At 59.6% G+C, this 12,032-nt stretch overlaps 1 protein-coding gene across 1 annotated transcript; it reads left to right on the top strand.

The window, feature by feature from the left end:
- Positions 1 to 253: 253 nt before the first annotated feature.
- On the top strand, positions 254 to 7,750 carry MLN (motilin). The gene is given in 7 exon segments (NM_001101699.1): positions 254 to 295; positions 1,923 to 2,075; positions 3,390 to 3,506; positions 6,722 to 6,794; positions 6,797 to 6,823; positions 7,578 to 7,599; positions 7,601 to 7,750. Coding segments are annotated over 6 exon segments (402 nt in total). The 5' UTR covers positions 254 to 295; positions 1,923 to 1,958; the 3' UTR covers positions 7,647 to 7,750.
- Positions 7,751 to 12,032: the final 4,282 nt, after the last annotated feature.

Raw genomic sequence — 12,032 nt, forward strand, 5'->3', positions numbered from 1 at the left:
GTGGACAGGACGGTGCCATCTGGCGGGGCTGGCTTCTGCCAAACTCTGTCACCTGCACAAGACGCCTTCCCAGAAGGCTCTGGGGGCCCACAGTGTGGCTGGCCCTGCCCGTGGTTTCCACGAGCTTCAAGAATCCGGGCTCCCCCACCCAAAGCCCCCAAAGGTGTGGCCAAAGGTTAATGGGCCCCAACATGAGGACGGGAGGTATATAAGGACCTGTCAGCCCAGCCGGACGCCAGAGGACCAGCAGAGCGAGACTCCTCCAGGCCCACTCGGATCACGCTCACCTCACGCCGTAAGTAGCACGGGAGAAAGTGGGTGGGAGACGCTGTCCTCATGATCCTGAAACCAGACCCATCCTGAGCTCTCTGGGGTGAGCTGCCTAGCTGCTGTGTCTCTCTGCCCAGGTACCCACTGGGCTTCAGACCGAGGGAAGCAGCGGGTGCAGGGCTTGGGCCTGGGGTCACCGCGGGAGGTGGTGGGAGGCGTGGACCTCGACCCCCGGCCCAGGCTTGGAGGAAGGGCATGGCAGCGCCTGCCGTACAGTGAAAAGCTCACTCCCCCACCTCCCGCGCCCGAGCGCAAATGAATGTAGTAGGTGACATACCAGCTGCCAGTTGGATCAAGAAAATGAGCAGCAATTGGATTTGGCCCCTTTTTTATTTAAAGTTTTTATTGATTCTTATGGAGTGAATTAAATGCACACACCAGAATGAAAAGGGAGCCGTAGCATCTCACTGAGGGAAGGGGGGGCCGTAAATGCGACACATCCGTCCCCGCTGGGAGGGAACGCAGACCCCAGAGGCCCAAGGGAAGGGATGGGAAGGGGGCGGGACATGGTGGGGCTCCACTACGGCCCTCCACCTCCCACCCATTCAGCTCGAGCCCCTCAGGGCTCTGCTGGGGCTGCCCAACCTTCTGGGGTTTGCGTGCCCTGGGAGGGGAGGGGTGGCTGCCCGGGTTCTCTCTCTCTCACTCGTGGAGTTTGGACAAATGGAGAGAGAAGGGGGATAGCAGGCGTGGTGAGAAGGTGGAAGGATTGTTCTGCGTGGTGAAGACGGCTCCAGGTCTCTGCAGAGGGAAGGGTCCCGGATAGACCTGCAGAAAACTTGGGGACAGGTACAGAGCAGGCAAACCCAGGCTTCAGGGCCTGGGGGAGCACCATCACCCCCCGCACCCCAGAGGCCACCCTGGTCTCCCCTCCCTGCGCTGGAGGCCTCACCCCTGCACCCAGCACAGGTCTGCTAAGACGCATCCAGCAGGCCTGCCCCCTGCACTGCCTCCTTGCTTCTGGTGGGCAGAGACCACGTGGAGTGGGCACTAGGGGAAGCCCAGGGCTCAGGAGGCCAGGGGTGTCGCCCTCTGCCTTTGAATGAGTCAGCCAAGGCTGGCACCAGCCGGGTCTTCTGCCCCTGCCCCAGGCCCATGCAGTCACCATGCCCACCTGCTCCCCGGCAGGAGCTGAGCCCCGAAAGTCTCCCCGCAGCCTGGCTGTCTGTTTCGCAGGATGCGGCCCCTCGCACCGGCACCCCGGCAGCGCTCGGTGTTGGGACATCGGTGGCAGCTTGCTGGGAGGAGTCCCCTCCTGCTGTTCCTGGGTGGTGTGGTACAGCGGCTGGGAGTGGCGCAGGAGCTGGGGGGGGGGGCTTGTTACAGAGCCCTCGCTGGCCCCCAGGGGTGGGCTCCCCACTCTCAGCTTTGGGGGCAGCTCCATGCTGATGCTTCCCACAGGAAACATCTTCCTCTACTGGGGCCGGGGGTCCTGACCTGGTGCCCCAGCTCACCCGATGCAGCCCTGATCCTAGGCCCACATCCAGAGAGGCTAAGCACTGGCTCCAAGCCACACAGCCACAGGCGGGGCGCAGACCCGAGCTCAGGGCTCCTGCCCCTAACGCAGCGGGCCTTCCCTGCGCCCTGGACAGGCAGACGGGAGCCGCTGGCCATTGCCTAGCTCCACGATGGTGTCCCGCAAGGCTGTGGCTGCCCTGCTGCTGGTGCACGCGACCGCCATGCTGGCCTCCCAGACGGAAGCCTTCGTCCCCATCTTCACCTACAGCGAACTCCAGAGGATGCAGGTAAGGAAGGAATCCTGCTGCCCACGCTCTGCTTGGCCCCAGAGGGATCAGTCTCTCCAGGCCCAAGGGTCCTGGGCAAACCTGTGGTCAGTGCTGTGCCAATGAAGCCCAGAGCCCATGAGCACCTGCGCTCCAGCCACACGCACACCTTCGCTGGCGGCCCACATGGGCATCCATGGCTCACAGGAGCCACATCTTTTCCCACCCCGCCTGAGCCTTGAAGGAAGCCAGCAATGAGCAAATCCTTCTCCACGGTGCCAGGGCCACCCTGAAACCCCAGCCCCTCACCCTCAGCCAAGACGGGAACATCAGAGAGACAAGAGCCGGGACTGGCAGGAGGGCGGCTCGCGGTGCCCTAAGTGACGCCACGGCTCAGTGCGCGGTCAGAGGAGGGAGGGGTGAGGGAACCGGCACCCAGAGGCTGGCAGGAGGCGGCGTTGTGTGTGTCGGCCGCGAGCCCAGAAGAAAACACGGAAGGTTGAGTGGGACTCCGGAAAACCGGGCTGCGGCTCTGCCTGCCTCCTGCCTTTCACTGGTTCTGTGTAGACATCTGGTTCACTTTAACCCAAGGAGATACAGAAATGGGGCTTTCGTGCCCCTCCCTCCCCCCTCCCAACCCCACTGCCACCTGAGCCCTCTGGGAGGTCTCGTGGCTCTGAGGCTGTCTGTGGCAGGGTCGGAGGAGCGGCAGCAGCCCCCACATGGGCTCGCTCTGCCAAGGACACCATCACTGCACCTCGGAGCAGGCCCATAGCAGGATCCCAGAGGACCGGGTGTACCTGATGCTGGCCAGCAGCCTCCCAGGCCAGACTCGGGCCGCTAGAAACGTGGAACACCGCAACACCCACGCGAGCGAAGCGGCCACAGAAGAGCGCATTGCACTGAGCCGCTCCGCGGTTTTTCTCCTCACAATTACCAGGCACTGGGGTTTCATGGAGAAGCTGCAGACTTGCGCCTCCATCATTCATCTCCCTGTCTTGCCTCTTATAAATCACCTCCCAGGGACTCTGAGTTCCCGGGCCACCCCACGGCGCCCTCAAAGCCCACGCTGTCTTGCTACCTTTTTTATTGGCTCTCTGCTAAGAAAGACGCATTTGCACACTGAATATGCGTGAAGGGCAGCCATTATTTTCAACTTCTTAGCTTAATTAACAGTATCAGTCTGGGTGCAAATGTTTTAACTACCAAGGAATGACTTCTTCTTCCCGCGGTCCCTGTGCGGGGTGGGGTGGAAGCGTCCTGGGGAGGAGGCCGGGGGGCCATGTGGGCAGACAGTGGGAGGGCGGCTTGGGGCACCCCTGTACTCTGCCCCAGGAAAGGGAGCGGAACAGAGGGCACAAGAAGTCCCTGAGCGTGCAGCAGAGGTCTGAGCCAGCGGCCGCTCCAAGGCCTGCGGAGCCCACCCTGGAAGAGGAAAACGGGAGGACGCAGGTGAGAGCCTGGCGGGCAGGCGGGCCCTCCACCCACAGCCAGTCACGGAAAGTTCTAGATTCAGCTGTGAACAGCCAGCCAGGGAACCAGCTCCACGCTGGCAGGGAGAGACGGACGCCAACAAGAGACACGTCAATTGTTGGAGACGCCAAAGGAGGAAGTAGGGGCGAGGGATGCTGGGACACGGCTTTATCCAGGGGAGGTCGGGGAAGGCCTCTTGGAGGAGGTGACTTTTTGATTTGCAACCTCAGTGACGAGGATGCGCTGGGGCAGGGGTCTCCCAGAAAGAGCAGTAGTAGGTGCAGAGGCCCACTCAGGAGTACCCAGTGGGTGCTGGGAGGCTGAGGGTCAGGCAGGGCCTGGTGCACTGGACTGGGCAAGGCTCTAAGGAGCCATGGGGGTCGCCAGATCCCACACACTTGGGGGCAGGAGAGCAGTCAGGGCAACTGCAGTCCTCGCAGAGGGTCAAGGAGGGCGCCTGTCCCCCCTCCTGGATGGCTTCTCCCAGGCCCTGTCCTGCAGCACACTGGGGGCTCTTGAACCCCAGTTGTCGAATAAATGACCCCCGCTGGGTGCTGAGGACAGAGGAGTGACAGACGCTCCCCTGGGGAGACAGACCAGAATTCTGTAGAATGGCAGGAAGGGACAGGGGCTCTGGAGTGACAGGCGGGGTGAGGAGATGAGCTGGGTTGCAGTTCTCAGTGGGGGGAGTGCAGCCAGCTTTGTGAGTTGATGCAGTGCAGAGCGAGGGAGTGAACCCTAGGGGACCTGAGGGAGCGGCCAGTGCAAAGCAGAGGGCCTGGGGCCTGCAGCACTACCTAGCAGGCCTGAGAGGCCGCAGCAGAAGCAGCTGGGGGTGGGGGTGGGGCCTGGGGGGAGGCCAGACTGTGGACCTCACAGGCTGTCATTTGGACTTTTGAGTTTTGAGTTTGTTCTGCTGAGGCTCTGGCTTTTTTTTTTTTTTTGAAAGACAGAGAGACAGAGACAGACACAGAGAGATCTAACCACTGGTTCACCCCCTAAATGCTTGGAATAGCTGAGGCTGGGCCAGGCTGAAGCGAGAAGCTTGGAACTCCATCCAGATCACCTTTGCGGGTGGCAGGGACCCAGGTCCTTGAGCCATCACTGCTGCCTCCCAGGGTGCACGTTAGCAAGGTGCTGGACTCAGAAGCGAAGCCAGCACTGGACCCCAGGTGCTCCCATGTGGGCCGCAGGTACACCAAGTGCGTGTTAACCAGCGCGCTGGACACCCACCCTGAGTTATATTTGCAAGGGGATTTCCCCAGCTGCCATGTTGCACAGACAGGGACGAAGGCAGAACCCGGGAGGGACCACCAGGAGGCTGCTGCAGGGAGAGACGGTGGCCACAGCGTGGGCGGAGCACAGCGGCTGGATTTGGGAAATATTTTGGAGGGGGAAGCCCTTGCACTTACTGAAAGGTCAGCAGGAAGCCTGACCAGGGTTTGAGGATGGAGTTGCCACTGACCGAGAGAGCGGAGGCTGCGGTTGGCCACGGTTTGGTGAGAGGCTGATCAGGAGGTCCGGCTGGGCCCGCGACCCGTGCGGTGCTGCTGTGCGTACAGAGGGAGACGGGGTGCAGACAGGGGGATATCCAAGGCTGAAGTTCAGGAGCAAGGCTGGGCCCGGAGTCATAAATCAGGAATAATTGGGTGGAATTTCCAGCCAGCTCTGCGCAAGCGAACTCCCTGCGGGGCAGACAGAAGAGAACAGGACAGGGCTTCGGGAGTGAGGAGACCGACATCCAGGGAGGGCAGGGCCTTGCCAAGGTCACCCGGGCGCTGCAGCCACGTGCCCGCAGCCTCGCACCCTCCCCAGCCTCAGCTGCTGCAAGGGCGCAAGTGCATCCAGCACAGCTTCCCTCTAGCGGGGCTGGGCGGGGCTGAGCGGGGCTAGGCGGGGCTGGGCGGGGCTGGGCGGGGCTGGGCGGGGCTCCCCCCCCCCCCGCCCCAGAAGCTTCAAACACAGGATTTGCCAGTCAGAAAGCCGAGGCCTCAAGCCGAGGCCTATGTCTAGAGAGGCCTCATAGGGACAGCAAGGGGACGGATAGGCAGGACTCGGGCTGAGCCCACAGCGATGCCTGCAGGTGTCCCCTCCCCCCGGGGGCCTGCAGGGCAGACCTGAACCTATTTCCCACACCCAGGGGGCCAGGCAGGGGTAGGGGGAGCAGGCGCTGGAGCCCCTCCGAGGCAGCTCTGCTGGCAGGTGCACCAGGAGGTGCTGAGGGGCCAGTGGTGGTGGTGGTGGTGGATATCAACCAGTACAATACAATACAATGGGTTCAGCCTGAGGCCGCAGCCAGAGGTCCATGGGTCCCACTGGGTCCCCACAGTGGGAGAGAGGAGCGAGCCAGGAGAAGAGCGAGCCGGGCGGTGGAGGAAGAACACAGCCCCTGGCGCCAGTTCCCCCTTCCAATGTTTTCTTCCTGTGCTGCCTGGCACCCCTGTGCTCTTGAGCTCCTCCTCGGTCTCCCCCCTCAAGATAGGAAGGCTGACGTTTCCCGCCTCACGGGGGCCTCAGGGGCTTAATCCACAGCCAGTGCTCCAGGTCCACAGCCTCCGCAGCCCCAGGCGCACTGGCCACGGAGCAGAGGCGGCGTCTACACGGCGTCCTTCTCTCATCACCATTCCCTAAGCGTGCAGTGTGTAACCGTTTCTTAGCATTTGTATTGGATGAGGTCTTAGAAGTAATGTGGAGATGATTTCAAGGAGACGGGACTGTGTGGGTGACAAGCAAATACTACACGCTTCCAGACAGGGGACTGGGGCCCCTCGGACTTCAGTGTCGGGTGGGGGTGGGGGTGGGGGGAAGTCCTGGAGCCATTGCCCCGTGGATACCCAGGGACCACACTAGGCTCTGAGAATGGCATCTGGCCCGTGGTCAGGCTCTGCTGAGGTTGGCTACCGCGCTCCCCTCCCTCTGAAAGCCGGACAGGCCTCCTGCGGCCCCCACCCCTCCTGTCCCAGCCTCCCAGGCAGGGAAGGGGTGGGATTCTCCCTGCAAGGCTCGTGGACTTCCATTACCCAGCCCCCTGCTTAGAGTCCCCAGCTGACCCAGGAAGCCCAGAGCTTGGGAAGAGCAGGGCCCGCAGAGGGGGAGGGGCTCCCAGGGGTCCCTCCTGCCACCTGTAGGACACCCAAGGGTTAATGGCCCTCTCCACACCTCTCCCTTGTTGTTAACTCTGCCTTATTTCACAGCTGACTGCTCCTGTGGAAATTGGAATGAGGATGAACTCCAGGCAGCTGGAAAAGTACCGGGCCGCCCTGGAAGGGCTGCAGAGCGGGCTGTCCACCCAGACGGTAGGGAGGGCGGGCTGGCCCTGCCGCTGCTGGGCTCCAGGGGCCTGGCTGAGCAGGCCTGCAGGACAGCCGTTTGTTTTCCTACTTTGCACTTGACCCCATGCATGGAGCTGGCTCCTCGCACTCCCGTCACCAGAGGAGCCTAATCACAGAGTGGGCAGGTGCCAGGGGGCCCCAGGTCCCAGACAACCGGCAACACCTCCCAACAGCCCTCCCTTGCTCCAAATATTTTCATTTCCTCCCCAAACCCAGCGGAAGCTGGGAGCTTTGGTGCTGTTCTTGTTTGTGTTTCACCTGCAAAGGGCTCCCCTTGCAGAATGTTCATGAAAACCTAGAAAACAAACGTAGGCCTGTGTTGGTGCAAGTGTTTTTTTTTTTTTTAATCCTTCCACAACTTTCCATCGGTCGCATTTCCATAAAGTTTTTGGGGACCCTCTGTATTCTGCACTGAGCCCCAGTTGGCCTTGCGCAGGTCACCGTCTGCCCAAGTTACTTGTGCAAGGCTAGATCTGTGTCACCAACAGCCACTGATCACTTCTGGTCCCCAGGAGGGGAAGAGAGAGACTCAGAGGGTGTGGTGTTACAGATGGGGCAGGGGGAGTTAAATGCTTGCCCCTCGCAGAGACAGCTCCCAGGCCCCAGCAACCAGTTCCCACCTCCAGCGCCCAGCCCACCCCCATGCCCCTCCAGCCCCAGGGCAGATGCGTGGACCTGCCCACTCCACTGAGCCACAGCCTCTACCTCTCCCCAGCAGCTCCGAGTCGGCCCTGCTGGCCCTGCCGGGGGAGAAAGTGGATGGAGCGGGGAGCCCTCTCCCACCTGAGCGAGGCCCCAGAAGTCCGCCGGCCCACCCACCAGCTGGGCTGGGAAAGAAAACCCCTTCTCCTCAGCTACCCCGTCCAGCAAATAAAGCATGAACTTTAACGGAAGTTATCCACCTGATTAATACTCTGATTTCCAAAAGGCGCGGTGTGGGGGCTGGAGGTGGGGTGGAGAAGGGGGGACGGCTCAGAGGAGGTCACAGTGGAGCGTGCACACAGACAGTGTACACCCCGGGCAAGTGCAAGGTTCAGATATTAACCCGACCTGCAGACTGGGGAGACTCGCACAGCTCCCTCCCTTCAGGTGAGGGCACAGACGCCAGACGGCTGGGTCCACGCGCCAGCCTCCGCTTTCTGCTCACTGCCAAGCTCTGGGTCTAATGGAGCAGAGATTTTCAGACCTCTGCGCTCAACCCCTTGCTGAGTGACTTCCAACCAGCCCTTTAGCCTCAATGAGCCTCTGCAAAAGCAAGGTGGTAATATCTGCTTTGAGATTTGGGGACGGAGGCGCCAGCAAAGAACAAATCACTATGATTATTGTCACCTTGTAACTCCCCGCTCCCGCGTCCGCAGCAGAATTACACAGTCAACCCACTTATTTCTGCCTTCCAAACAAAACTGGAGGGAGGTTTCATTCTAATTTAATTTTACATTAATGAATGTTCATTTATTTATAAACTGGGGCCATATAGGATCAGGAGCCCCCTCTCTCCACGGTCACCGCTGGGGGGACACTGTGTCCATTCTGTGTGTCCACCTGCCCCAAGCCTTGTCTGCACTTAGCCATGGAAAGTGGCTACCGGGCCAAGGAGACCCCAACCTTAAAAAGGAGCCTCATGTGGGGTGCTCTGAATTCTCCCGGAGAACACCCAGACCTTGCCTGGGACCCGGCCCAGCCCGTCACGACAGTCGTTCCCACGTGTGCCCAGTGCTCCTACGGATTCAGCCTGGAGCAGCTGCAAGGTCCCGGCAGTGCAGCTGGGACGCACAGGGCTGCAGCCACAGCGCTCGCTCGCAGGAGAGAAAGGAGGAGAAGTCCCAGGCAGGGATCTGTGCAGCTGCTGCCCTGGGACTCCCGCTGCCAGCCACCCCATTGTCTGCACCACACTCCAAGACGCAGAACAAGGTGCTCCTGGTGTCCTTCCCTCGCGCTCTGCTCCGATCTTCCCCATAGAGAGGCTTCTCCTGCCCCTGGGTGGGGGCTTCCTCGGGAATTTGCCCTAAGATCCTGGGGTTGCAGAGCAGCATTGAAATAGGCAGTACAGGGGCCGGTGCTGTGGCATAGCGGGTAAAGCTGCTGGCATCCCATATGGGCATCAGTTCAAGTCCCAGCTGCTCCACTTCTGATCCAGCTCTCTGCTATGGCCTGGGAAAGCAGTAGAAGACGACCCAAGTCCTTGGGCCCCTGCACCTGCGTCGGAGACCCAGAAGAAGCTCCTGGCTCCTGGCTTTGGATCAGCGCAGCTCCAGCCATTGTGGCCATCTGGGCAGTGAACCAGTGAATGGAAGACCTCTTTCTCGCTCCCTCTCTCTCTCAGCCTCTCCTTCTCTCTGTAACTCTTTCAAATAAATAACAAAGAAAGAAAGAGAGAGAGAGAGAGAGAAGGAGAGAGAGAAAGAGGCAGTACAGAGGGAACTGGAACCCTGGGAGATTTCCCCTCCAGCTATTTGCATTGTTTTGTTTTATTTTGTTTTTTAAATTCAAGAGGCAGAGACAGGACGCCCTTACACCCTCCCGCCCTTCCACCGGTTCACTCCTCAAATGCCTGCAATGGCTAAGGCTGGACAGATAGGGACTAAGAAGGTGAACCATCACCTGCTGCCTCCCAGGGTCCGCACAGGCAGGAAGCTGGAATCAAACCCCGGGCACTCCAATATGGGACATCTTAACCATGAGGCTAAACAGCCTCCCTGGTGTGTGTATTTTTAAAATGGGAGTTGGCCCAGGAACCACGGTGCCTGGGAAGGGTGCAGCGCAGTCTGACGTGAGGCAGGCTCTGCTTGAAGCTTGGCACTGCGGGGGCCCCAGCGTCCCCGACCCTCCCAGGGCCTCCTGGTAATGGGACACAGCAGGGACCCAGCCGCCACCGCATCTGTATGCACAGGGCTCCACGCCTGTTTAGACGTCTCCTTTCTTCTCTCGTTCTCCTCCTCCTGCCGCTGCGCAATTTCTCACAATCGCCTCAGATAATACCTTTTTGCCAATGAGTTCCTATAGTTTCCAGGACAGTGGACTCGATTGCTTACGGGACATGCACAGCCCCAGAAGAAATTAAAAGTGGAGGGCGGGGTGTGTGCGTTGGGGTGGGGGGGAACTGGGGGAGGATTCTGTGAGCTGAACCAAGAGAAAATGACCATGTTCTCACAAAACAGAGGAAAAGAGAAACACGTCCCTGGTTAAAGCTGTAGAGGAGTGAACCGGAAACCAGGCAGGATCAGAGGGGGGGTGGGGGTGAAGCCGGCAGGAGCAGGGAGCGGGCGAGCCTTGCCGAGCTTCGAGCTTCGTCCTGCGAAATCGGCGGGGATCTCTGTGGTCTGTGGCGGGTTTTGCACTTGAACAGGACCACGGGTAATTACAGGGCAGCCCGCGCCCAGCCTCACAAGATGGAGATGATGAGGTATTTTCTCCATAGCCACATCGGTGTGATTTTACAATTACTGAGCCACGTGAATCTGCTATGAAATTGAATAGTTAAAAGCAAAGAGTAACTGCCTGATAGCTGCACTCTGTAATTTAGCATAATCTAATCACGGACAAAGCCTAAAAGAAAACCTTTGAAAGCATCGCACTTTCCTTCATACACAACGCGTCGTTGACATCGGACAATGTGTTCCACGCCTCTGAAGGGCTCTCACCGCGGATAGGAAACCGTGAGAGATGCCAGAAGCCTGCGCATTGCATTTCATTTTCAACAGGTAGGGAATAGCGGGTGGTGCACCTGGCCGTTAAACCCATCCCATCACCTCCCTGGCACTCTGGTTGCCCCCTCTGCTGACCCCCACCCGCCAGACCTAGCGAGAGCTCGAGGATGAACTCCTGGTCCACAGGCTGTGAGATGAGGCAGCAAGAAGTCGGGTGCTCCCGAGGTCATGGACCCAAAGGGCATCCACTTTAAAAAAAAAAAAAGATTTTATTTATTTGAAAGATAGAATTACATGGAGAGGTAGAGACAGAGAGAGGTCTTCCATCCGCTGGTTCACTCCCCAGATGGCCACAACGGCTAGAGCTGTGCCGATCGGAAGCCAGGAGCCAGGAGCTTCTTCCAGGTCTCCCATGTGAGTGCACGGGCCCAAGGACTGGGCCATCTTCTACTGCTTTCCCAGGCCATAGCAGAGAGCTGGACTAGAAGAGGAGCAGCCAGGTCTCAAACCGAAGGGCACCCACTTTTCAACAGCACCCTCCCAGCGCCCTCTGGGTGCCAGGAAGCCTAGAAGCGCCAAGAAGGCCACACCAGGCCCTCGACTGGGCGGCTCAAGGGGCAGGTGCGTGGTCCTGACAATGTGTGCAGAGCTGTCTACAGGAACAGAGGGGGGCAATGAAACCCACTAACAGATTTACAACCGTTATGAACATAAGGCTGTGCAGGAAGGCAGGCAGCGGGGCAGCCCCCCGGGAATCCAGGGGTGCTCTGAGCAGCCCCTTGCCTGTGCTAAACGTGTGGCTGTGGTTACTAAGGAGACGCACGCGCTGGAGCTGGTTTTTCCTCTTTTGCCTTTAATAAATCAGGAAGAACCTGAGCTGCTCACCTTAAAAAAAAAAAAAAGCTGCAACAAAGTGATGAGAAAGGAGGCAGGCAGGACAATGACCGTTCCTCTGGAATAGCACCCCCCACCACCACCGCCCCAGAAGATTCTGGAAGGCAGACCCCCAGAAGCCCTCAGGGCCCGGAGGGCAGCCCCTACAAGGAGGAGAGGGCAAAGTAGCAAACCACCTTGTCCATGGGGCACTGGGGAGGGCAGCTGGGAGCCAGGCCAGGGCCCCTGACCTACTGGGGAGGGGTGGGGAGGGAGCACTGCTGGGTGCCCCAGCACCTGCCGCCTCCCAGACACCACCGCGGAGGCAGAAGCATAGACCAGGATGGAAAGGCCACAGCTGCCGACACGCCGGGTTCTAGGCTGTGGGAGGCGGGGAGGGGGAAGGGCTATGGGTTCTTTCACTGCCTGGACCCCACTGCCTACCTCTGCGGGGTCCGTATTTTTAAGTCGCCTGAGAGCTATTGTGATGAAACGGGCTGTAACTCCCTGAAAAGGCTGCTACACTAACTTTGTTTAAGCATCAGTTTCAAGCCCTCTTGGAATCCACAGGGCCAGTATTGACGCCGAAAGGCTCATTCTTTATATATTGAACTGCACAGCTGCGAGGAGTTGCACAAATGTTACCAACTCAT

The sequence above is a fragment of the Oryctolagus cuniculus genome, chromosome 5 (assembly GCF_051225735.1).
Source record: "Oryctolagus cuniculus isolate XC-2025 breed Fujian yellow rabbit chromosome 5, ASM5122573v1, whole genome shotgun sequence".
Classification (NCBI taxonomy): Eukaryota; Metazoa; Chordata; class Mammalia; order Lagomorpha; family Leporidae; genus Oryctolagus; species Oryctolagus cuniculus.